Source organism: Natrix helvetica, assembly GCF_964273705.1.
Source record: "Natrix helvetica genome assembly, chromosome: 2".
NCBI classification, from domain to species: Eukaryota; Metazoa; Chordata; class Lepidosauria; order Squamata; family Natricidae; genus Natrix; species Natrix helvetica.
The window spans coordinates 235,618,309-235,645,578 of NC_138552.1; the positions used below are offsets into that span (position 1 = coordinate 235,618,309).

The following is a 27,270-nucleotide window of genomic DNA, read 5'->3' on the forward strand; positions in this document are numbered from 1 at the left end:
AGAGTATCCAGAAAACTTAGACGTAACCATTCTGGATCTTTTTTTTTGTAGTTTCTCCCATTCCAGACCAAAATTTTCAGATTCTACTTCTATGTTACAGTGCTAAGCAAAGTAGCTATGGAGAATGCTTCTCAGGGTCACATTACTACAGACATCAGCCTGATGGAGTGTGGAGCCCTCTTACAGTTCAGTGCAAAGACTGTGAACCTCTGCAGAGATAACAATGATTATCAACCAACCCCATTTAGAGTCAGTACAGCTGGCCCAGAAGGCATTGTCACTTCTAATGAGCGGACAACACATATTGGTGAAACTGACAAATATTACAACCAAGACCAATATAAACATCCAAGGGACTTACAGAAAGATACACAAAACTAATGACTTGAGTGGAAAAAAACATGGTCGTCTTATCAGCAAAGGGATCAAGGAACTCTCAGAAGACTGGCTGGGCATTGGCTCTTGTATCTGTGCTGAAACAGAAACCATATCAACTTTTTAAACAGCTTAAGGTTTAAAATCTAAGTGAAAAACCCAGTAATTGACACATATATTTTTTTCCTTGAACATAAAGACTTTTACAGATAAAGTGACCTTTTTTTTAAAAAAATCTGAGTTTAGATACTAACTTCAAACTTTCACTTAATGCTTCTTTTTTAAAATATATTTGAAATGTTGTATGTGACCTTGGAATGTTCATGAACTTTGTGTATTAGGTTAATGTTAAACACAAGTTTCTGTTCTGGATCACAGGGATGCTTGGGTGTATAATAACATGTTACAATAATCCTGTTATGAAATGTGATGCAGTTTATCAAACCACATTTAAAGCAATTGCTGTTTGAAGTTTTATATTCACTGTTTATCTGACTAACCATTGTGGAAAAAGACAGCACTTTAAACCATTCTGCATTTAGAGAGAGACAAGAAAACAGCAAGCATTTCAGTTTGTTCCATTAGAAGAGGGAAAATGTATGCCTTCTGATTTATTTATTATTTAGAGTTTCAAAGTCACCAATTGTCACCAAAGAATGTATGAAGAGATTCAGTATCAGTGAATCACCATTGGGCAAATGCTAAATCATATTCTGATTTGTCTATAAAATAGATCTGGCAGAGCTGTGGATCATTTCCTATTTGGCCGACTTGCTTGTCTCCTTTTGTTTCTAGAATCTAGAACTGTGGAGCCAAGTCCAGCCAATCACAACACTAAGCCTTAATTTAGCCCAGACATTGATGATTAAAGGAACTGCATAGGAAGTGTTCCTTAAACCTTTTAGCCGGTCTATCACCAACCTGTTGGAGCATAAGCTAAACTCTGCAGGCCTCCTTATCCAACAACATGTTAGGCATATTATGCAGAGGTTGGACCAGAAGAGGACAGAAAAGGGGAAGAAGAACACAGGCATGGCTGTTTGCCCGTTCTTTCAGAGTCAGAATCAAATCATTTCTGGGTATTAGCTATTGTTGTATTTGTGACAATATATGATTGTATACCTTTCATTATACATTTGAATGAAAGAGGTTAAATTTATTTTTTGTACCAACACACGAACAACCTGTGAGAAGTGTGGTTTCAAAAGGTCTCTGTTAGCTCTTTGAGTTTAAAACTTTCCTCCCATGGTGCAGCATAAACTGATATTTCACTGATTTGTTCATCCTGGTGGTTTTTTTTAAAGGGCTCTGAATGTGCCACTTGTTTTTTGCATTATGTTTATTCCTGTTTCCCAAGAGTTCATAGGAGCTCTAAGGATTTTGTTTCTGCTCCACTGGAGATGGAAGGGTCAGTGAAACCTGCCTTCTACAAGGAGTGACAGGAGTCATTCCACTTTCCATGCAGCCACGCAGAATGCTGTCTCTGCTGTACCTAAAGCAGCTCTTGAGAATCAGTTTCTACATGTTTTATTTAATCTTACTGCCTAATCACTTTAGTTCTGTTATTTTTACTTGATTGTTTAGGTTTCATTATTCATTATGTAACTGAATATCTTGAAATCAACTCCGTCTTTTCTCTTTCTATATCTAACCATCCCAGGCCCTTGAGTGTGTCTGTAGGTCAGAGCCTCTGGGAGGCTTGTGGCCCTGTCTTTTGAGAGCACTGAATTATCTATTCTTTGTGCCTTTCAAGGTTAATTACTGGGAGTTACACAAAAACAGCCAGCCAGACTATGTGTGGTCAGGGAAGGGCTGGTCCTCTCTTTGCCCAAGAACAGACTGCTGTGGGTGGCAAGCATTTTCAAAACACGTTTTCTTTGTTTCCTGACAAGTTGCAGCAAGATCAGGGAACTATAAAGCCTTTGGAATTACCAGACTGAGCTTCGGAAAGTGTATAGTCAGCAGGATTTACAAGAATTTGGGTGCTCTTTGCGGCCCCGCTGTTGACATCCTTTATATAACATGACATTATTATGAATTGGCAACATAATAATTACAGTCTGAAATGAATAGGTCAAAGACACAAGTCTTATGATTTCTGCCCCAAATTTAATGCTTCTTCTCACCTAACATATATGAGGACAATGAGATGGTTGACATTTCTCCCTGGTCTGAAGGGTTTCTATTAGGAGGACTATGTTCTGAACTAAGAGGCATTTGCTGTTGAAAGCCTCTTTGCATACAAAATTGGCAAATGCCATTCAGGATAGGTAACATGAAAAGCACCAAAATAGTTGAGAAGACTGATACAGTATTCGTATTATGTTAAATGCATATTTTGCCCTCAAATCTTAATTATAAGGCTGAAATGAAGAATAGAAAAATGCTATGATTGTTTTATTGAATTTGAATCTTTAACCTTGCACCTTAACGTATCTTCTACCTAAACAGTACTGACCTACCTGGTTGGCTATGTATCCAAGATAAACCCTGGCTGTGTTCAAATACTGCATTTGGATTTTTTTTTTTTCTAGAATGGGCATAGAAGCGTTTCCCATTCCTTCAATGTGGAAAAGCCAGATAATTAAATTTTGCATAAGTGGATATGTTTTACTATGTGGAATTATGCTCTTGCTCATTGTTGCTAAATTAAGCATGTTCCGTTCATACAGCTTTTCCAACAATCTCCTTACGAACAGATCCAAAATAATCCTGCTGCTTGGTCCCTTGGATCATTTTCCCTCCTCATTTATGCATCATTCTTTCAGCCTTTTATTATTGACATATATACTGTTATCCAATCTCCTCATCTCATAGCTGTTTTACCTTTCAGACCCCTTCCATGAAAAGTATTTGCTTCTTCCTCTTTCCTGGCAACAAAACATTAGTCTCTTCTTGCTCCAGTTGTTGGGTCTCTTTAGCTTCAAATGAACAGGTTAAGCGTTATATAAATTCATACATAGCGTTGATAAAATGGAGAGGGTAAGAAACAGTTATCCATTGAAATTAAACACAGGAGTTGGGGACCAACACAAGAAAATTATTTTTTCATCCTGGACATAATTAAACTCTAAAAGTTGCTGCCAGCAGCTGTAATAGTGGCAGCCTACGTAGAAATGGCAGCTAATACTGATGTCTGTTTCCTACTTCCTGAATCATAGACACAGCAGTATGCATTGAATACAGGTAGTCCTCAACATACAACCACAATTGAGCCCAGAATTTATGTTGCTAAGTGAGAAATTTGTTAAGTGAGTTTTGCCCCATTTTATGACTTTTCTTGTTTCATTTGTTAAGTAAATCACTGCAGTTGTTAAATTGGTAACAGGGTTGTTAAGTGAATCTGCCTTCCCCATTGACTTTGCCCGTCTGAAGATTGCAAAAGATGGTCACATGACCCCAGGACACTGCAACCATCATAAATATGAACCAGTTGTCAAGCAACTGAACATAGATCAGGTGACCATGAGGATACTGTAACAGTCATAAATGTGAAAAATGGTCATAAGTCACTTTTTTCAATGCCGTTGTCACTTTGAATGATTGCTAAACAAACTGGTGTAAGTTGAGGGGTGTCTGTAATTGTGCTGGGATCCACATCATCATTTTCTGATGCAGATTTGCGAGATTCCCAAATGAACCTAGCTACCACTACGACATACAGAATGCTGGACTACATGAGCCTATAGCCTGATCTGGCAGGGTTCTCCTTAATTTCCATAGAGAACTATCATCTTCCATGTCTCCCATTCTAAAACCTTCAGTCTGAGGATCCTTGGTCCTCTCTGAGCTTGGTTGTTTTCTTGCAGATGTTTCATTACTCAAACTAAGTAACATCATCAGTGCTATTGTACAGAAAACAACCAAGCTCAGAGAGCACCAAGGACCCCTTATTTCAACCCTGAGCTACAAATATTCTCCATAACCTACCATTGCTTCTGCTAAAAGATAACTCTGGAAATGGGCTTTTAGGGACTTGGATGCTATAAACTAATTAGCAGTAATAAACATACTAGAAACATTTTATATATTTCTTGAGAACCCATTAGTATGGGCAGATCCAAATTAGTCCAAATTAATTCAAATCAGTTGAGCCTGCCCTCAAGTATCACTTTGTAAAACAGTCAGTGTTCTTATGGAAGGAAATGGGAAGTTATATAATGCTGATGATTCTACAGTCTGTTGTCAGTTGCTGTTGAAAATTGGGTTTAAGACATATTGTCCTGGTGATGAGTTGTCTACTCTTAATATTGGGTTTCACTTCTTATTAAAACTCCTTCAACTGTTTTTACACCATCAATTAGAGGTTTTTTTTAATTCTAATTTTAATTCTAACATGAATAGCTTACACATGTAAATAAGTATTTAGTTTTCTCTGCCAGATAACATATTTGTATGCTTTTGGGCAAGAAAAAAGATATTTCAGTGATAGTTCAGTGATAAACAGCAAATGATAAAAAAAGATTAGTGTTGCATTATATGAATATTTTTCTTAGAATTAGAACCTTAACTTCTTAAAATTCTTTAAATTAGTTCTAGATTCTTGAGGCAAATATGTATCTCTGGGACTCTAATTCATAATATCTGAAAGATTATTTGTTCAGACAACTCCTGGTGGTGGGGTTTTTTTTTTGCTTTCCATTATCTCTGTGGTTGATAAGATAAGTTTATTGTCATTTTTTATTGCAAGCACACCAGCCCATATTAAAAATGAAATTCTGTTGCCTGCTCTCAAGAGAAAGTGTATATCTACTCAAACACATACATTACACACATACACTCATGCTAGATACATACATATATACCAGGGGTGGATTCCGGCTGCTGCTACTGCCGGTTCACTCAGCGACGGGCTGCGCGTGCATGTGCAGTACTAAAAAAAATGCTTCTGTGCCGATAGAACTGGTTCGGGGGCGTGGCAGGCCAAGTTACTACCTAATCAGCCAAACCGGACCATGCCAGTAGGAACCCACCTCTGATATATACCTTCATATACATACACACACACACACACACACACACACACACACTGTCCATTTTGAATATGTAGCCGAAAGGGGAAACTTGAGAGTTCCCAAAGTTGATGCTTATATGGAAAAACAACCTGTGACTGAATCTAGATGTTCTGCTTTGGTTACCACGAATCCTCCTCCCAGAAGGTAACAAGGAAAACAGGTCATGAAGAGGATGTGTAGGGTTCCAGACAATCCTGCGGACTCTGCTTAAGTATCACTTGTGTGCTATGTCCTGGACAGAAGGAAGTGAGGTACCAAAGATCTTTTCAGAGTTTTATTGGGCATGTTTTGGAAGAACAAGAGGACATAAGATCTTGAGTCACACTCCGTTAGCATGATCCTGAAATGAAAATGGAGTCTGATTCCTTGCCAGTGTAATAGCAGTGAGAGTAGTTTTCTACCTACTTACCTTTTTTTTTAAAGAAGTCAGTGTTCCTCTCCAGCAGTAGAGTATATAATGCAGTATTTTATGGCTACCCTAAGCTACCCCAGAGAGTATAGGGTCATTTCTTGTTTCTGTTGCTTTTTCTGACCGTTGTAAATTCCTTCTTCTCTAAGAGTCGTGATAACATGTTTTCCCAGTATTCTGTAAGGTCAAATTTTATATAACCAACAAGTGATCTGTTGCAGATTGTATTCATTTACTCTTCAATGAAACATTCCTTCTAAAAGACTAATAAAATGAAGTCAAAATGCAGCATCTTTGAACATAGCAGCTACAGATCAGTAACTTAATTTCTTTACAGTGTAATGAATTCCACAGGTACAGAAACATGTTGTTCTTAATGGCTGTGTCATCCAGCCTTTCAACTCCAACAACTAACATTGTTCATACCAACCCATTCAGAATAATTCTCCATTAAAACATAATATTTCCCCAAATGTCTTAACTTTTAAAGCAGAATAATAGGACAGAAACAATGTCTTCTATATAGTCATGAAGCCAGAAAGACTGACAATATAAAATGAATTAAAGAATAGATCATTAAAACAAAAATCTTAAACAGAAATTGGCCAACATCCTCCAAGTTAGCAAAGAAGCACTTCCAGCTTCTCCAGCCCAAGGAAAATAGGGCAAATTTTGTCTCATTTTCAAATAAATGCTACATATAAGTTTTATTTAGTACAAGTTATTTACTGGAGAATGGCTGAAATGTACAGTGGGTATTCAATTGTCATATTACTTATAACTTTAGGTTATGTTGAGATTGCTATGTGGCATTTGCTATGTGGTTGTTATTCAAGTAAGGGTGGGGGAATTTCATGAGCGGTGAAAAGTAATGCGTGAACCAAACTTCTTCATTAGTTTCTGTGGTGTCACTTTTACATCCTGCATTTTTGGTTGCTGTCCTGTCTATTTTTTTATTTATTTTCCTGATGGTGTTAGAGCAGCAGCCTCCAACCTTTGGGCATGGAGAGAGATTTTTCTGCAGACTAGAGAGGGCGTGGTTTCTCCATGCTGCCTGCATGCTGTGGATGGGACTTTGCTTGTTTGTGTGGCCCATTTTCTGGCATGCCATAGACCAAGGGTTGGGAACCCCTGTGCTAGAGTTTCTATTTGCATATATGTCTTCAGAAGATCACATTTCTCTGCAATAAGTAACACTAGTAACAAGAATAACTCAAAACACGTAAGTGTGATAAAAAGGAAGATTTTCATAGAATTGTTGGGATGAAAGGTACTTTGGAGGTTAGTTAGTCCAATCCCTGCCTAGAGCAAAAATCCTCATACCATTCAAATGCCAAATGACTGCCTAGTCTTCTCTTGAAAACGTCCAGTGATGGAGCACTCATAAGTTCAGGAGCTGTGCTTAAGAGCTCTGTGATTCTTCTCCTACCTTCAGGTGCTATGGAGAATAATTCTACACCCTCTGCCCTGTGACATTCCTTCACCTATTGGAAAACTATTATTCTAGATACCATATCTGCTTAGTTACATGTGCCTTCTGCCTGTTCTCTCTAAACCACATGGAGTCCATTTCCAACATTGTACATTTTAAGTAATTAAAGGACATTTTAAAATTGTGCTAATGATAAATCCTACCCAGAAACAATATCATTGGTTGGGGTCATTGGAAGCTTGTACTGCAGAAGTTTGTTCAGTTCTTATAAATGTCCTAGAAGTCACCCAAAATGGCACAATTTCCATCTGCAGTGATATGTGAGAAAGAGCTTGGGAAATAGGGCAAGGAGATGCTACCTAGGGAATCATCAGATTAGTAAGGATGCAGTCTGCAGCTGCATACCAAGAGGAGAAGAAAGCTCAGAAGGGACCCTCCCTAATTTCTCAGATGGTGTAGGAAACAGTGGGAAACTTGCGCCTTCAGACTTCCAAGATACTTACAATAAAGCAGTAGTAGTTCATCTGATATGTTTCCTGCCTAGTATATTTGGGAAGCTGATGCTGTCTTATTACCTTCCATACTCTCATTTTCCATTTCTTGGGAGATGGTCAACTTGATATATCTCAGAGATGCAAAACCTGAGGTCTTTAAGACAGTTTTCCCCAACCTAAAACATTAGGTTTTATACATCTCTGCCATCCAGATTTGTGGATTTGCCCAGAATTCTCAGCTATGGCTATGCTGGTGTAGAATTCTAGGAACTGAATGTAAAATTCTAGGAACTGAAGCCTACACATTTAAAGGGAACTCAAGTTGGAAAAGCCTAGCTTGATCTGGTCTCCCATACTTTAGTGCTGGCTCAGGAATTCTGGGAGTTGAAGTCCACAAGTCATATGGGGCCTGGTTCCCCACCTCTGCTTTAGAGGCAGCCCTAGAGAAATGTCTAAAGAATTTATTAAATTACCATTTATAGTGTGATAGAAAAAATATTAAAATTAACTGTATTTTATTTTAATTAAATATAAATTAAATCAAATCAATTTAGCTTTTGCACTCCTAATCCACCTACTACTATTTTATGCATGCCTTCAGGCCTCTCAAATGCCAGGTGTGGTTCTTGGCCTGGAAAATGTGATGTACCCTATAGCTTTAATGCAGTACTTCATTTAGGAGTATTAACCAACATTATATTATTGGATTGCTTTTGCTTATTTATTTTACAAAACAAGAGTGTACACACAAATAGTCCAAGATGAAAACCATGGGTATAAATCATATGGACTTTTATATATCTGAGTATTGTTATTTTTGTCATTTTCTATGTACTACATTTAGTGGTTGCATTTAAGTGCCACACGCACATCACTGTTAAGCCTGAGGGCTCCTGAATGTTCCGGAGGGCTAAAACCGGCCCTACGAGCAAACCGGAAGTCTGTTCTTGAACTTCCGGTTTGCCGGGTTTTTTGCGCTCTGGAGGCTTCAGGGAGGCATCTGGAGAGCGAAAAATGACCTCAAAAGAAGGCTGAAGTCAGCGCGCTGGCCAGCTGACAGGGCAAGCCTTGCGTGCCCTGACAAATGGCTCCGCGTGCCACCTGTGGCACGCGTGCCATAGGTTCGCCATCACGAATCTAGGGCAATAGTTTTTTCTCCAAGATTTGTGCATGTGTAACTATAAAAAACAAAAGGAGAGAGGGAGGAAGATTTGAGTGTGTACTGATCACAAAGATTTTGCACTCAATTTCAGACAAATAATTTAACACTCTAAGCAACTGCTTGGATAGCACATGAAATTTCTCAACATAGGAATACAATACAAGCAACAACGCCGGACAATTTTCTGTGTCAAATTATGTCAAATTTTTAGAGAATTCAGAAAATGAATTTCTGAACTGGAGAGTGGAAAACAACATGTAAAGAATGTTAGGAACTAATATAAGCTTTACTTGATAATTGGTGTCTCTATGGAGAAAAGTGTAAAAATGAGACTAAACCACATAATCTCATAGTATGGTGCCTTATGAACCCCAAACTGATTAAAAAATAAATACAAATTGCTGAAGAGTTCAATGCTCTTAAAGATTAGCTATGCCTTTGCTGTGAATTTGTTACTTTTACAGAAGTTTTTTGTAAACTGCATTGAATTTGAAAGCAATTTCCATCTGTTGAAGGGCAATAGAATGCTCAGTACGGCTTTCTCTCCTAGTTGCAGAAAGATTCAGTATTGGCTACCCACATTTTGTGCATACCAGATGGTTTTCTTGGTGAACTGTCATCTCTTTCCTTTGCCCTTGTGTTTTAGACTAATCTTATTAGCTGATAATTGTGCTTTCCCCCTCCCTTTCCCCCCGCATATAACTTTTCTTAACATTTATACAATCAGGAAATTATTCTTCATGTTCTATCAAGAATGGGAATAGTCCTCTTGCTGCATATATTATATTGCCTATGCAACCCTGTTATCTAATTGTGCCCCCAATGATGAGGTGCTCTTTAGTCACTTAATCTCTGTGGATCAAGTGTGTCCCAAGGGATAAGCACCTCCTGCATTCACCAGAGGGTGAAATCCATAAGATTGGCAGGAAGTGAAGAATGCATCTCCATTTCTGTAGAGGCTAGTTTACCAGGTTTTATTCTTGCTTTGCTTACAATCCTTAAAGGAGAGAGTTGTATTTTATTTTGGGGGGATGGGGGGGGGGTCCTTTGTGCCCTCTGAGCTTGATTGTTTTCTTGTAGACATCACCCAAACTAGGTAACATCATGAGTGCTAGTAAAGGTTTGCTCTCAGTTTATAATCTAGTGGCTTGCCCTGTCACTATTGAAGGGGTCTTAGCGCCGTGATGGCAAACCTATGGCACGCTTGCCAGAGGTGGCACGCAGAGCCCTCTCTGCTGGCACACGCACCATCACTCCAGGTCAGATCTCTGTGGTGTTTCTTTCGTGAGCTTTTGTTTCCCTGCAAACGACGAAACAGAAGTTCACGAAAGAAAAAGATCTTACCCGTTGCCGCGCTGCTGGTGTTGAGATGCCCCATCTCCCACCGGCCAGCTAGTCTTTGGGTCTCTGTTGCCCATGAGTGTGCATATGCGTGCTTGCACACATGCATGCATGCAAGCACGCCTTTCAGTTTGGGCATGTGCATGTGTGCAGTTTGGACATGCACATGTGCACAGTTTTGGCATTCAGTGTCTAAAAGGTTCGCCATCACTGTCTTAGAGGTTCCTTGGTTGGGCTGTTTACTATTGGCTTGTTTGGCAGTTCCTTGATTGGGGTGTTGTTTACTTGACAGATGGTCCGATGTTAATCTTTGAATTAATCTATGCTCATCTGGGTGTTGATTGCTGTGGGGAAGGTGTTTTGGTCTTTTTCTTCCCTTTTTTGATGATAGATTGTCTTTTTTGTATTTCAAGTGTGTTTTCTTCATCACAGGAAGGTGGTGCAGAGTGCAGGGTGAACTAAACAAGGAGCGCTAAGCAGACATTTTGTGGAACAATCTGTCCTAATAATCCAAGATTATAAATAAGTACTTAAGTAAAAGCAGAAACAGAGGGAATAGTATCCTTGCTTGCCTTTAAAAAAAGAATTTCAAGGCCAACTTCTACAGAACTGTTTGTCTAATATCCAACACAACAGTCTTTAATTACGCTATATTGTTCTCATAAATATTAAGAAGCATTGCACGCAGGACAGGGACAAATGGTTCCCCCCCCCCTCTTTCATAACACTAAAGCGAGTAATGAGGAATTAAAGGCAGATGAAAGAAATACTTTTCCACACAGTACAAGCTACCTATGGAGGTCTCTGTCAAAAGTGGGAGTGATGTGCACCAACTTGGATAGATTTAAAAGTGGATATCAGTAGTAGTAATAGTTGTTTTTTGTTGTATTAAACAGCAATTTTCATTGTAATAACATAATGTAAATGTTTCAGAATTATATAAGTATTAACACCTTTATAATCTAAGTCAAGGTATAATAATATAATAATAATAGAATCCTACTTATAAATTATAAAAGGAAAACAAAATGGATATTAATATTATAGAAAAGACAAGAAAATATGATTTCTCAAATAACTCCTGTCTTGCTCCTCTGACAATTCAAAACCTATTCAAATGTTTCATTGCTTCAAAGCAGATTCAGCTTTTCAGTGTTGCATAATTATTTGTGTGTGTCAGGGGTGGGTTTCTGCCAGCATTACTGCCAGTTTGTGCGTGCGCAATTTGTGCATGTGTGCACAGTTCTTGTAAATAGGTCTGCGCATGCGCAGAACATTACAAATGTCAAAAAAAGTGCCGCGGCAACTGGGGAACCGGTTCAGGGGCGTGGTGAGCCTGCCATTCCTACTGGTTCGGCAACCCAGTCGCAATTTCCATTAGCGGTTCGCCCACACCTCTAGTGTGTGTGTGTGTGTGTGTGTGTGTGTGTAGCGTATGTATATGTGTGTGCATGTCTCTGTATGGGTATATATCTATTTTATTTTGAGAGTAGGCATCAGAATTTCATTTTTAATGTGTTCACAGAAAAAAGTGACAGTAAAAGTTATCTTATTTTAATTCTTGATGGCTTGACAAATTTTAAATATATATCTTTAAACACCAACTGTCACTGTTCGGTACCTGCAAATCCTGATTTCAGTCCATAGTCCAATTGTGACTAGACATTGTACACCAGTTGCCCCCATTCCTGGATTGGCAGTACCTGTTTTCAGTCACTTATGCCCTATTCATCACCTTATTGGACTACTGCAATGCAATCTACATGGGGCTGCCATTGAAGACTATCCAGAAACTTCAGCTGGTACAGAATGCAATAGTGCAGGCAACTATGTGTACTCCTAGGGCAGTGCATATTAAACATCTGCTCTATGAGCTGCATTGATTGCCAGTTTGTTTACAGCTGCAATTCAAGATGTTGATTTTAACTTTTAAAACCCTTCATGGTATGGGACCAGGCTATCTGATGTACTGCCTCTGCCAATTATCCACCTGATTAGATCTGGCAGAGAAGTCCTTACTGCATGCACCATCAGCTAAGAACCTACATTTGATGAATTCCAAGAGATGTGCCTTCTTTGCTGTGGTGGATGCTTTATGGAACATTCTCAAGGTTAGATTACCTCCATCCCTTTTCACATTCTGGAAAACTCCTGGGGCTCCTAGAGAACCCAAGACATGCTTAGATAGCTCCATTGCTGAGGTAGCCATTTTTATGCTTTCTTTGCCTAGGGTTTGTATATTTTTATAATATTTTATATTTTTTGTAACTTTTTCCATTTATTGTTTTATTCAATTTTTGTATGTCACTTAGAGTTGCTTTTTATAAGATGAGTGACTATAGAGATTTGATTGATCAATACATGATGATAAATTAGATACTCTAGCTAAATAGCGACAGAGAAAGAAAGAAAGAAAATAAATGACAGTAGCAGAACAGGCCTTAATCTGACAAAAAATACACCAACTACTAAATTGTATTACCAACTGGAGGGTGATTGTAGCCAATTATTATTGGAGAATGTCTAAAATACCAATATGCAAATACACATTATAAATGTTGTACATTAAAAAGATAATAGTTTCTTTTTTTAAAAAAAAATCAAGGAACAGAAGATCTGAGTTATGCAATCTTTGGACTATATCTACTGATTTATGAAAGATGAATTACTAATTTAGGAATGTTGGTTAATTCTCCTAAGGTATCATCCTAAGTGCAGTCATCATAACTGAAAAATAAGTAAATATTATTCATTATGAAATAATAAATTTAATAAGCCCCAAGCAATACTCTGCTCTAAAGCATATTATGTTTTAGTATTGAGTAAACTCTAAACTTTTTCAATATGGTGAGAAATCCTATTTATAATTCCACAAAAGGATTCATCTACTATTCTTATGTAACCATTATTTTATAACGTAAGATGTTTACAGGTAAAATAGAAATTGCATGCATGATTTATATTATACATGCATGTCTTGTTAAACTGAATGCAGTTTGTATAATTAGGGAAATAGTTATTCCCAATCATTATATTATTCAAATCTTGAGCCGAATCTAGAAATTTCTTATCTCAACATGATTAATTGAAGACAAACAAATGCCCACATATAACCTGAAAAAGAAAAAAAGTTAAATCCACTTTCCCAACAGGCATATTTATACCATAATATTTTAAAGGATGTTCCTACCAAAGAAAGGAATAGAAATAGGAGACATTTTGAAATATTAATTTTCCTAATTCCCCATATTCACAATTATCTTGCCCCAAATACTCAAAGAATTTCCAGATCATCTGTTTCACTGTTTTCCAAAATTAATTTAAATATATTAGTTGAAAAAACTTTAAAGAATCATGATATAAAGATAAATAATAGTAACCTCCAACTCCAGGTCTGTAAACACTTGGCTTTCTCCCCAGAGTTGGACAAGGATGTTTGTTGAAAGGTGCAGCTGATTTGGCAGCTGTTTAGAATGCCTTGGTTAATGTGAGTTCCATAGTTGTTTAATGTGCTCTTTTGTGTTTTGAGCTGTCCACAATTATATATTTAAGATTTGCAGCAATATAAATGTTGTAAATAAATACATCAAATCTAATTTACCCTAGTTTAAACTAGACAAAGAACCTAATTCCTGTATTAAAGAAATAGTTTATGGAGAGATATATAACTATGAGATATCTGTTTATAGCTATATATTATCTTGTATGTCACCTACTACATTGTCTTTAATATTTTCAGAATTTCTAAAAGTGCAAGGAAGAAGTTAGCCCCTAATGTCTTATCCCTTATGAATCTTACTGTTCAAATTATTCTGAAAGATATGTATTATTTGGTCCTCTGGACATGAATACTGCCTGGGCAATGCAGTGGTTGGAACATGGTATTGCAGATTAACTTTGTCCAAAGTCTGCAGTTCAACCTCAACGGGCTCAAAGTTGACTCAGCCTTCCATTCTACCTAGTTCAGTAAAATGAGGAGCCAGATTTTTGGGGGACAATATGGTGCTCAGCCTGGTGTTCCATTTGGTGCTCCTTTGAGCTCAAATAAAAACTTGAAATTTTAAATATACACATGCATACAAAATTTGCTCTTAAAGTTAAAAAGAGATTCATGTTGTGTCAAAGAATACATATAAAACGGTTGAAATTGTAGAACAATTCAAATAAAGTGACAGGTTTATTTATCAATTTCTCCTTTCTGCAATAAAATCTTTAGCATTTTTAATGTAGATTAATTCTACATAGAAATCTTGAATTTCTGGACGATGGACTACATATCCTGAGATATTCTAATGTTATGAGTTTATGTTTACTCACGTTTATCAGCCTCCAATATGGAGTTAAAATGCTGCTAAATCCTCTCTCCAGATTGTGACATTCAATGGTTTCTTACTTCCTTCTTGTCTTCCTTCCTGGATCCTTGGCATAGGATTTTGCATTAAGAAATGCCTAGAATTTTTGGCATGTTTGATCAGACTAGTTTTTGTAAGTATTCAAGCAAGATTGTAATTTATAAGCACCTTCAGAAAGAGAAAGAAAGAGATTCATATGTAAAACAGCTAACCTAATGGAATGAGGAGTGTAATGACCGAAGGGGGGAATAGAATGGTGTCTACTCAGAATTCTTTCCTTTTTTAAATTTAGTCATCCATGCCTTTTGGTCAGTAGACACAATATAGAAGACTTATGGTCTCCTAATGTATTTCTAATTTACTATAGTGAAGCCATCAATGCATGATGTGACTTTGGTTTTGGTTTTGGGTGTGTTTTTTGCTGGCCAGCTTGTTGCTGAGTCTGATGTTGATTAGGTGTGAGAGAGAGCCCAAGGTCACCCAACTGGCTTCTGTGCCTAAGGCAGGATAAGAACGTGGGTCTCCCTGCTCCCAGTCCGGCACCTTAACCATTACACCATGCTGGCTCTTGGACTGAATACAGAATATAGTATATTAAATTTGCTCTATGCAATCCATATGGATTGTTAAAATATGGCATATTGATGAACGTGACAGACTTTGTCCATTTTAGAAACGGGGGCAGATACACAACCATCTGGATTTAACTCCCGCCACTTCAGTTCTAAAATGTATGTAATATATTCCAACTATATAATTATCTTTAAAGTATAAATTGAAATGTGTATCTATTAAACATTCATATTATGTGAAATCCAGTTGTATCGGTAGCTTGGTAAGAATCAAGCTACTATACTGGAAATGACTATAAATTAATATGAAACAATAGCTAACACATCAGCTGTTTAATGCTCTTTGGAAAATAAGGTATTTTTTTGTTGACTTCTGCAAAATATTACTCTGGTTAGTGTATAGGAATTAAGTGTATTAGATCTACATGAAGGCAGCAAGAAGGAAGGCAATTACCTAGGATATATTAAGCGAAGTGTTTTTCAGTAGAAATGGCAACAGAGTGAATAACAAAAAAGCAGTAATAGATGCAAGCTATTTTGTTAAAAGAAATTTATAATAATTTATTATTTGAGTAATATATGCCCCGACTTACTTATTTTAATATATATATAATTACAGCTTTCTTTAATAGATCAAACCTTATTTTAAGCATTATTTCAGAGTAGGAAATTGTAGTGCTACATTTGATCATGCCAGCCACAGAAGAAGAAAAATTGAATTTTAATCAGAATAAAGTTTTATGTTTTGCATGCTAGACAATCTTGTCTGTAAATGCCACATGCTCTTATTTTCATCTTTACTGACAAACTTTTTTCTTCGTTTTTCTAGGGCTTACTTCAAACTATTTGTCCCTCAGTTCCAGGAGGCAGCTTTTGCAAATGGAAAACTCTAAAAAAAAAGAGGGGGGGGGAACAACCTCATCCTGAGAAAATGCCAAACAGATTCTTGTGCCCACATGCTTGTCAACAGATTGCAAGATAACTTCCTGAAGCCTAGGCTTCAGCATTTATTGGCGGGGGTTTCGCCTCTGCAGTTTCATTGTGATCATCATAGACCGACTGAATGAGAACTTTGGCTGATTGACTTCAATACAGGGTCTTTCCCCCCCCCTCTATTTTCTTTTCCTATATGCAGAAATGTTGCTTCATTACTTGCTTGAGGGAAGCTCAAAATATATTGAATAAATGTGATTTTTTCCCCCTTCCTTTTATTTTTTTTCTAAATTTCTTTTTCTATGCCAATGTTTAGAGGTTTTTTTTGGGGGGGGGAGGGTTGTGAATTTCTGCATGCTGGAATTTCTGACACATTAGAAGCACACTGAAAATAAATGTACAATAAATCTGTCATATTATGTCTGTCTCCTAAGTTGATTCTCATGGGAAAGAGAAGGTATGCAATTGGATCAGCCATCAGTTGCTACAAAAATGGGCATGCCGTTTTTAGCAACTTTACTTGCAAATCTTATTGGAGGATTTAGTTTCATATTTTGTTAGTTACCAGAACATAACTTGGCAAAAACTATTTAGTTACAAAGATGCTACAGAAATGTGTACTATTTAAACAGTAGTGTTTACTAATTTAAGTTAACTCTGTGACATGTCTACATACAATCCTCATAAGAAATAAATAATTTAAATAACATAGAACATTTCCAATTTCTAGATTTATACTTTATAACGATCAAGCTATATTTTTCATCTTAACTGACATTAGAGAACCGTACTATTATTGGATGCATCATAATTTCTAATATAAAAATAGGACATTCTGTGTTAGATACATTTTTTTTCTTTCCTGCGATATATTTAGGCAAATCACTTGCCTCTGACTCATAATAAAGTAACTTCCCATATTTGTAAATAGCATCAAGGATTTTCCAAATGGAATATAAAGTTCATGATAGTGTAGATAGCATATTAGCCATATACCTTATTTCTCCAGAGAGTTAGGAAATGAACTAACAAACAAATGCACCAACTGTTTGAAAAACTTACTGTACGAATGCAAAACCTGATATTTCAATATATTGCATAGACTGCAATTTAGTGAATCTATGAATCTTACAATAATATTTGCATTGAAATATTTAAGTGATATGTTCTGGCCCAAACTTCCGTTAGCCATGAAGCATATTTGATGCCTTTTGGGAAGTCAGTATCCTGCCATCTGTTTGCCTTCAGAAGTCTCTTTGATGATAAACTGAAATAACCTATAAAGTTTCTCGGATGAAAACTTTCCAATGTTGCAGATGCATAGTTTTAAATGTATATTGTAAGTCCAATGATATGTGACAGATGACAGGCCCCTGAGCAGGATTTAATCTGCAATGGCATCTTTATAAGCATGGCTAACCTTAGGCCAGATTGCACTTCAAGCAAGAAATGTTTACATATTTTTTCCCCTGCCCCCACCCCCACCCCACTATTCACCTCTCGAAGACCTTTGGGTTATTAAATAATTTGTAGCCATTCTCATTGTTTACAAAGTGATATGTCAGTATAATTTTTCTCCCTCATTAAAAGTATACCTTTCAAGCATGGATTGGAATATAGTCATTCATCACCTCTCACACGGGTTGCTGATCTGTACGCACTTGATACGTTGTGGTGGTTACAAAATTAATGTAATCCGCAGGTCCACAGCAGTGAAGACAAACTGAATGATTTAGGCAGCATACGGCCGATACACCATGCGCCATTTGCCACCAGTTAAATCCAGGTGTACCTAGAAATGGGGGGGGGGGGCAGGCAGCAATTGCAATGAGAGAAACTGGTACTGTGTCCTTTTTTCCTCATATTTCTTATGCCCTACAACGTGCAAGCCTTTTTTTTCCTTTGTGACAATAATTACACTACACTACAACAACATTAAAGTGAAAAGGCACCTTAATGCCATTAATCTCTTCTTTGCTCCTCAGTCCTCTTTGAGTGATAACAAGCAGAATGTAGTTGACTCCTGCTGCCCTAATAACAATGTTGTATTCCATATATAAAATTATATAAACGTTATTTCTAATTATAAAATATAAATTTAATGAATAAACAACCCAGGTTGTGTGCTGGCTGTTCACCTTGGTTCCAAAGCTGCCTTTTTTTTCAACCATTGAACTGTGTTTTGCTCTGTACAGCTGTATGTTGTGTGTTGAAAAGGCACCCGGTGGCTCAGTGGCTAAGACGCTGAGCTTTTTGATTAGAAAGGTCAGCAGTTCGAATCCCTAGCACCGCGTAATGGAGTGAGCTCCCATTACTTGTCCCAGATTCTGCCAATCTAGCAGTTCGAAAGCATGTAAAAATGCAAGTAGAAATAAAGGGAACCACCACTGGTGGGAAGGTAACAGCATTTTGTGCTCCTTCGGCATTTAGTCATGTCGGCCACAAGACCACAGAGATGTCTTCAACAACACTGGCTCTTCGGCTTTGAAACAGAGATGAGCATAGTCCCCTAGAGTCGGGAACAACTAGCATATATGTGTGAGGGGAACCTTTACCTTTGTATTGTATGTTGAGAAAGAGAGTGGAAAAAAAGGAAAGCCAAGTTCAAACACAGAAACACTTGGAGCATCAAAAAATGAGCAAAAAAAGGCAGAAAATTCTTAACAGAGACCCTGCTAATTTGCTGAGGCCACAATCCAAACAGTTGAATAAGTCCCCAGTGCAACTTAAAAAAAAATATTTCTAAACATGAGGCTTTTTGTGAATCAATACAGCATAAACACAATATTAAATGGCTGGAGAACACATAAGTGCTTAATTGTAAGTGTCTCCAGAATAAATGGAGAGTAAACATCTAACATTTTTATACCTGCTGCTCTCTAGAGCTTGTTAGTCTCAGCACTAGCTGACGAATTAATACTCTTGTTGAATAAATGGCCTTTGCAAATCACTTGCTGGGAAAATTGATCTTTGAGTTGCTACATGTTTACATCAAAGTGTATTGAAGCCATAGTCAGGTTTTTTCCCACTTGTGAGGATTTTGCAAGGCTGTGCCAATGAAACGCAGAACTCTTGTGTGCAATTCCAACTGTGTAGAATTGTAGAAGCCTTTGACTTGCAGTGAAGCAAATAATTTTATCAACTAGTTAAATCCACCAATGAGTCCATCCACTTTTAGCATACTGTTTCTTTTAACCCACCATTCCCTGCAGCTGAACAATTGCTTTTGAAAATACATGAAAAGATGCTAAAACTAGCAAGAGGTATCTCCTGACATGCCGACACAACGTGTCTTTCTTGATTAAAAGAACAAGAGGGACCTCTGACCTATGGATCTAATACACATAAAATCCACTTGTAGTTCTGTTAATAGGTCTGAGCGCAGTAGTTGCTGGGATCATCTGTCCTTTGCAGGATCAATGCAGAAGATGCATAATTTCAGAACAGCTTCTCGGGAGGGTGGAAGAGAGAATAGTATCTCAGCCACTTTTTCTTTCCACAGTACTCATTTTCCAATGTCATTAGTCTTCCACTGAACAAATGAAGTGGAATAGTGTTTTCTAGTCTCCAAGAGCAAGGTGAGTTTTTGAGAAGAGCATTAACTTTATGGGTCTTCTAGAAAGCCAACATACATAACATCTTCATTCTCAGGGAATCAGGTGGCTTAATGGGACAGTTTCCACACGGATGTGGATTATATAATTATACACTGGGCCTTGGTGTGTCTGGCTGTAATAGCACCTTGGCTCTTTTATAAATGACTCAACTTACATTTGAGCCTAATTATGGGCTACTTGGATATAGAAGCAAAGTAACTGGATCTTCCTGTGCAGCTTCCAATGAAGTGGTATTACATGTCCAAGCAGATTGCCACTGCAAAGCTACATAAATCTCTAGATGTTTTATCAGCACAATGGAAAATTCAAAAAGAAATTCAACTGGGCCAACCAGATTTGCATGGAAACCATGGATATGTCTGTACAATGTCAGATCATCATAATGGCTTTCATATTGATAGTTTTCTCCAATAGGGTATTTTGTAAAGAAAATGACATATACTCTCAGTACTATGCAGAATAAATTGATTTGCTGAAATTAGCTTTCTGGGGTGCCATTTTGCAGCATCCAATGAAATGCTAACTATTACTAGACACTGGAGACAGTTCCGATGTTTGCTTTCTGTCATCAGTGTTCAGCTGGAACAGATGGTTTCTTTCAGAAGCCTCAAGTTATCAGGATAAATTTGATATTATGAAACGCCTTGGATTCTGCAAGGTGTATTTTTGCCATCCACTTCATGTAATTCCATTCCTTCCTTTTGTTTTCAAGTTTGTTTGCGTATTTTATCTTGTTTGCACCTCATTTTATGTCTCAGGTTTTAATCACATGAATAAAATAGCTGCCTTGACTGCAACCTGCTACTGTGCTGGAAGTTCTTAGGGGAAAAAAGGTTTATTTGAGGTTCAGCAAAAATTATTCTGGGGAAGTAAATTTAAGGTTCTTGTTAGTCAAGACAGAATATAACTATCAACAGATGCAGTGGTGAGTTCTGGATCTGGGGCCAAGCATTCTCCACATGAACGTGTGCAGCGCGCACATGCGTCTTACCCTCCAGTGACACCTCCGCGAGCCTCCGGGATGCTCCAGCTGCTTGGCAGAGTGTCACTCAGGTGCTGTACGGGCCGTGCACGGAAGCACCAAAGAGTTTAAAGACAGGTAAGGAGCTCGGGTGGGTGGGTGGGCCCTCCAAAGCACTGTACTGGAATGGTACCCAGTACTCCGGACAGGCACTGGTACGCCCATACTGGGGCTTATCGCCTGCAACCCACCACTGAATAGTGAAAAGGTCAAAGTATGCTGAGGTTCCAGTTACACCCCTCCTCCCAGCCAGTGGTGGGATTCAAATTTTTTTACTACCAGTTCTGTGGCCGTGGCTTGGTGGGCGTGCTTGGCTTGGTGGGCATGGCAGGGGAAGGATACTGTAAAATCTCCATTCCCATCCCACTCCAGGGGAAGGTTACTGAAAAATCCACATTTCCTCCCGATCAGCTGGGTCTCGGGAGGCAGAGAATAGATGGGGCGGAGCCAGTCAGGTGATATTTATCGATTCTCCAAACTATTCAAAATTTCTGCTACCAGTTCTCCAGAACTGATCAGAACCTGCTGAATACCACCTCTGCCCTCAGTCCAATTCTGAATTTTAAAATTGTATCCCTTTAAATTGCTAATGGTAACTTGGTAGCCCTTAACCAGCATCATCCTCAGGATCCCAATGTTATTTTAAAAAAAATACTAAAACAAAATAGGCAAATCTCACAAGGCAGCATTGTTGGATTTAACTTTGAGCAAATATGTATCAGCCTGGTCTGATGGTGATTGCATGTTTTCTATTGCCTACTGAAGACCCTGTAAGCATGCGGAGTCACTGCCTAGCCTGCATGAAAACATCAACTGCAACAATATTGCGTGATGGTGACAAACTTGTAACACAGGTTTGAAATGTGCTGTGGTGCCTTATTGCACAATTGTAACAAAACAGCCAAACAGCTGCGGTTTTCCTCTTCTATCTCTGGTGCTTTCCCTTTCACTGTTTGGCTTCCTGTGTCCCAGCTGCTTCCATTTGTAGCACCTTTGCCTCCAGAAGAAGTCTCTGTCTTCTTCTTCTGTTTCCAAGAAAGATCAATATCAAATGCCGATTCTGCCATTGCTACGTCTTTCCCAGGAACTAGCAGTGCTGACTTCTTTCTTCTCCAACTTTAACCACAGAGGCGCTGAGATTATTTGCAGCAATCGTGATTGGAAACGAGATGGGAATTTATATCCCCAGAAAAATTCTCCTGTACATCCAGGGTTGCCATGAACCCTGACTGGGGGGGGCGGGAGGGAGGTACATAATTATTTATTTCTCCTCTCTTGTCAGTCTATAATAGCAAGAGATTATGTACAGGACTTGACACCCCATAGTGCAGGCTGCCCCATTTGGTAAAAACTCCCCAAGACAGAGATGGTGCTCACAATATTGCAAGTGCCCCAAACTGACCTTCCAGATAAATCATGCATGCACTGCATTGGATGGCTCCTGAAGGGACACATTGTTTAGATAGATAATACAGGGCTGTCAAACTCCCGGCCCATGGGCCAGATGCGTCACATGCTGGCCATGCCCAGTTTAGCGAAGGGTGGAAAAAGTCCCGATACGTCATGTGACACCGCCATGATGACGTGAGTTTGACAACTCTGAAGGAGGATGAAATTAGACACTATCTTAAAGGCACTGAGCTGATGAAGATATTGAAGAGGTGGGTGCCTTCATTAGCTGTGGGTTTCCAAGGCTCTGTCTGGCTTCCTATATGTGGTAGAGAAACAGGTATTGCCGGCCCAGCTGCACCCCTTCTTCAGGCACTATAGCACTTAGTAGTCACATGATGGAGAGTGGGGAGAGACCTGTCCTGGTGGTAGCAAGAAAAGCTGGTTTCTGGCAAAACCTGCCCCATTTCCTCAGCGGAGAAATGTTATTCTTCCCAGTACCTTACAAGGGCTAGTAAAAACAACAGCAATAACAACACTGGAAAAGGCTAAAGATGTACTTCTGTTTCCGCCAATACCCATCAGATGTCGATCAGGTTTCTTCATCTTTCTGTCTTAGTCTTGTGAGTCATCAAAGTTTCTGATTCTTGCTCATTGGGATCCTTTATGTTGCAACTGACCTATCTATGGCTCTTCAGAGGTAACTTTCTTCCTCAACTTTAGCCATATTCTTTAGGACTGATGGATATGCAATGTTGTACATGCTGAGTCTAGCAAAGCTTCTAACCTTGAGGTACAGGCAGCTCCTGAGATGCAATTCAAGGACTGTCTGATAAGCTAAGTGTAGGAACTGAGCTGCACAAGAAGCAACATGAATGACAGAAAACAAATCCTTTGGTCTTGCCTGTACAGGAGAGCATTACCTGGACACAGGGCCCTTTTCTCAGCAAGAAGACAATGTCTCTCTTAGTTGCTTAGCACCTGCAATCAAAAAAAAAACCCAAACAATTGAAGCTTTCCCCCTGCCCTTTCTGTTAATTGCTCCTTCTTTCAATAAATTTGTATGAAACACCCAAGGAAAAGATTATTGTAAAGAAAATCCAGTTTTGGAAAATCAGATTAAGGCAAAAACAGCTTTGTTTTGTTTTGGGTGTTCAGAATTAACTGACTTAATCTGTCGCTACGAAAACAACAAAGAATCTTGTGATATGTAACACATGTACTGCAACATAAATTTTTGTGCATGTAGAAGATTATATTCCACACCCAAGTGTTTACTGCAAAAATGATACCTGCTTTTATCAGACACCACACAATTTTTTTACTACATGCTTAATTGCTCATAATTAAAGATTTATTTGATTTGAGGCCAAAGTATCAAGAATAAATTTGAATCAGATGAACCCCTTGTGCCACAGTATCATCAACGTATTTTATTCTGATGGAATGCAGCCCTGGGCCAACTTTGTCCCTGCCTGACAATAACAAGGCCTGGGCATCTGGGTGGGACTTTGCTTGATTGTACCTCCAGCAGCTGTTCATAAACATGAACCAAGTCATGCTGAGGCAGCTTCTGTTAATGTATGCAATGCAAGTGATAGCATCAGGAGGAGACAGCGTGTGAAGTTTTGGATTAGAATATTAATAATGCTTTGCAATTACAGCAAGCCTTTCATCCAAGATCTTCAAAGCACATCAGAAGCTTTAATTAATTAAACTTCACAACAGCCCTGCAAAGCGGCTGATAGCCTCATTGGGTGAAAGATTATAGGAGCTGAAGAAAAACTGGAGCCTGGCTCCTTGGCCAACAAAGGCAATAAAGGCAGCCTTCAGAATAGTCACCTTTAGGATAGCAGCAGTAAGGGGGAGAGGGAGCGGTTAACAAATCCAATAAAAGTAAAGTAAAGTAAAGGAAGTCCATCCCAAGGGATTCCTTCCAAGGGTCACTGCCTAGGGTGAAGCTGCCTGAGCTCATTTATTTCATTCTCCAGGCTCTCAAAAATAGTACTACAAAAAGCTGTTTATCCAGCACAGACCCATCTAGGTCAATACTTTTAATTCTGAGAGTTTCCAGAGTTTCAGGCAATTTTTCTAGTCTGAGCAAGCCAAGCCGTTTCCTGCACAGATTCTTTCCTTCCTTCCTTTCTAAAACTGTAATAAAATAGAATCACTAAATGATCCAGTCACACTCAAGTGCAAACGTAAGAATATTTGCTTTTTAAATACTGTTCTTATGCTAAACCCAACTTAACAATCTCTCTGTCTGTTCCCATAATGTATTAGGCCCGAGTAAATAATAACTACATTATGGCTCATACAATTTACTAAGACAACTGCTGGATTTGAACAACATGCTTAACCACAAACAATTGTCTTTTTGCTGTAGTCTAGGACATTTGAGAAATCTAGTAATCTTTATGTGATTACTCCAGTGCTTCTCAATTATTTTCTGTCATGCCCCCCCTAGGAAGAAGAAAACATTTCGCGCCACCACCCCGCGCGACTGTAAATAGTATCATTTGTCTATAAAATTGTTATAAGTACACCTCTGCATAACATAGCACACCGGTCTTTCCTCGTCTCCCACCGTAGTCACATGCTTTCTTTCCTCTTTCCCTCTTACTTGTCTATCCTTCCTTCCACCCTCCCTTCCTCCTTCCCTACCTTCCTGCCTCCCTTCCAGTTCCCTCCTTCCTCTTTCCCCCTGCCTGCCTGCCTTCTTTCCTCTTTCCCTATCCTCCTATCCTTCCTTTCTCCCTCCCTCCTTCCCTGCCTCCCTTCCAGTTCCATTCTTCCCTCCTTCCTTCTGCCTCCTTCCTGCCTGCTTGCCTTCTTTCCTCTTTCCCTCTTGCTTGTCTATCCTTCCTTCCACCCTCCCTTCCTCCTTCCCTTCCTTCCTGCCTCCCTTCCAGTTCCCTCCTTCCTCTTTCACCCTGCCTGCCTGCCTTCTTTCCTCTTTCCCTATCCTCCTATCCTTCCTTTCTCCCTCCCTCCTTCCCTGCCTCCCTTCCAGTTCCATTCTTCCCTCCTTCCTTCTGCCTCCTTCCTGCCTGCTTGCCTTCTTTCCTCTTTCCCTCTTGCTTGTCTATCCTTACTCCCTCCTCCCTTTCTTCCCTCCCTCCCTGCCAGCAGCTCCTCCAGCATCCCAGCTGGAAGCAGCAGCACAACAGTCGCCGTTACCAGGGGCGAAGGGGTGGCGGTGGCAAGATCGGGCGACCGCCGCCCCTTTGTCCCTTCCCCAACAGCGGCTGTTGCGCTTCCGCTTCCAGACGGAATGCTTGCGGGTGAGCTGCTGGCGGGGAGGCGAGCTACCTGCATAAAGACGCCGCCGAGGGCATGGCAGAATATATCCCGGCTTGAAGTGGCAGCGCTGGGGACTGCTCAGAGACTCATCAGAGCCGCGGGCTGGAGCTGTGCAAAAAGTCTGCTTGGGCTGGGGGGGGGGGAAAGGGAGGGAAGCCATGCTTCCCTCCCTCCCACCCCCGCCCGAGCAGGCTTCTTGCACAGCTCCAGCCCGCGGCTCCAATGAAAATCCACAGTCCGAAGTGCTGCCACTTCCAGGCGGGATATATTATGCCTCGCCCACACCGCCGCCGTTGCACCCAGATGGAAAGGGAGCCTTCGCGCCCCCCTTTATGGAGCCTCGCGCTCCCCCAGGGGGGCGCGCCCCACTATTTGAGAACCGCTGGATTAGTCTGACATTTAATATTTAGGTAATTGTCTGCCAACATTTGCAATGAGATGTTCAAAATATCAGTTGTGAATGATTTTGCTTCCAAAATGGCTTAGCAATTGTTCCAGGTAAATTGATGCAAATCACTGTTTAAAATATCTATTGCTAAGTCCACTCTCATCAGTACTTGAAGAACTGTCACGGAAAAAAAGAAAAGTGGGAGTCAACCTATTCTTCAAAGCACTTGGAGATAAGATACAACCTAACACTTAATCAGTGGAACAGCTTGCCTCCAGAATTTCTGGGTGCTCCATCCTGAAGGTTTTCAAGACGAGACCGGACAGCCATTTTCCAGAATGTTATAGTGTCTCCTATTTGAGCATGAGGTTGGACTAGAAGACCTCCAAGGTCCCTTCCAATCCTACTACTCTATGTTATATCATTGATAACACAGTGTGACTTTGTTTTATATGTGGCCTGCTTTTCTAGTATGATAATGCTCAATGTGGATAACAGAATGTAATCTTTAAAAGAAAAGAAATAGTATATGATGGGTTGATCATAAAATTAACTATGGTAGCCTCCAAGAATGAAAATACATAGGCAATGTAAGACACTATGCATGTAGATCCCAAAGGCTGAATGGATTTCATAAACCATCCTATTTTATTTTCATAAAACTAAATATTTGCCTTTAAGCCAGCCTTAGAGTTACCAGGACCAGTCTAAGAGCTTGCCTCCGATTAACCAACAATATTAAATCAGAATAGAGCTGGAAGGGATTTCGGAGGTCTTCTTGATCAACCCCCTGCTCAAGCAGGAGACCCTATACCATTTCAGACAAGTGGCTGTACAGTCTTTTCTTAAAAACCTCCAGTGATGAAGCACCCACTTCTTAAGGCAAGCTGTTCCACTGGTTAATTGTTCTTTCTGTTAGGAAGTTTCTCCTTAATTCCAGGTTGCTTCTCTTCTTGATTAGTTTCCATCCATTGTTTCTTGTCTTTATTTCTGGCGCTTTGGAAAATAACTTGGCCCTCTCTTCTTTGTGGCAACCCCTCAAATACTGGAATGGTGCTATCATGTCACCCCCTAAACTTTCTTTTCTCTAGACTAGCCATACCCAGTTCCTGCAACTGTTCTTCATATGTTTTAGCCTCCAGGCCTTTAATCATCCTAGTTGTTTTTCTCTGCACTTTTTTTTCAAAGTCTCAACATCTTTTTTGTAATGTATTGACCAAAACTGGAATATGGTAATTTAGTACCATTTACTTTATACCACTCTTGTCTTGTTCCTCAGCCCATAATTTAGACAGCTTTCTGGTCTTTTCCATGTTATAGGTAGTAGCAAAGCTCCCTAGAACAATGAAGAGAATCAAATCAAAGCATCAGGATTGCCGGTGAAGAAGGCTTGGAAATACGTTGGCAACCCTGAGACACTGAGAGGGAAATACTCTGTGGCACCCAGAAATACTGTAGAAATACTCC

The 27,270-nt window shown here is 39.2% G+C and overlaps 1 protein-coding gene across 2 annotated transcripts in view; it reads left to right on the forward strand.

Moving 5' to 3' along the window:
* BABAM2 (BRISC and BRCA1 A complex member 2) overlaps nt 1-17,690 on the forward strand; it is a 150,098-nt gene extending 132,408 nt beyond the window's left edge. For both annotated transcript variants that reach the window (XM_081941013.1, XM_081941014.1), the window contains exon 12: nt 15,982-17,690. In XM_081941013.1, coding sequence (XP_081797139.1) covers nt 15,982-16,045 — 64 coding nt within the window. In that variant the 3' untranslated portion in view covers nt 16,046-17,690. The remainder of the gene's footprint in view (nt 1-15,981) is intronic.
* The last annotated feature ends 9,580 nt before the right edge of the window (nt 17,691-27,270 follow it).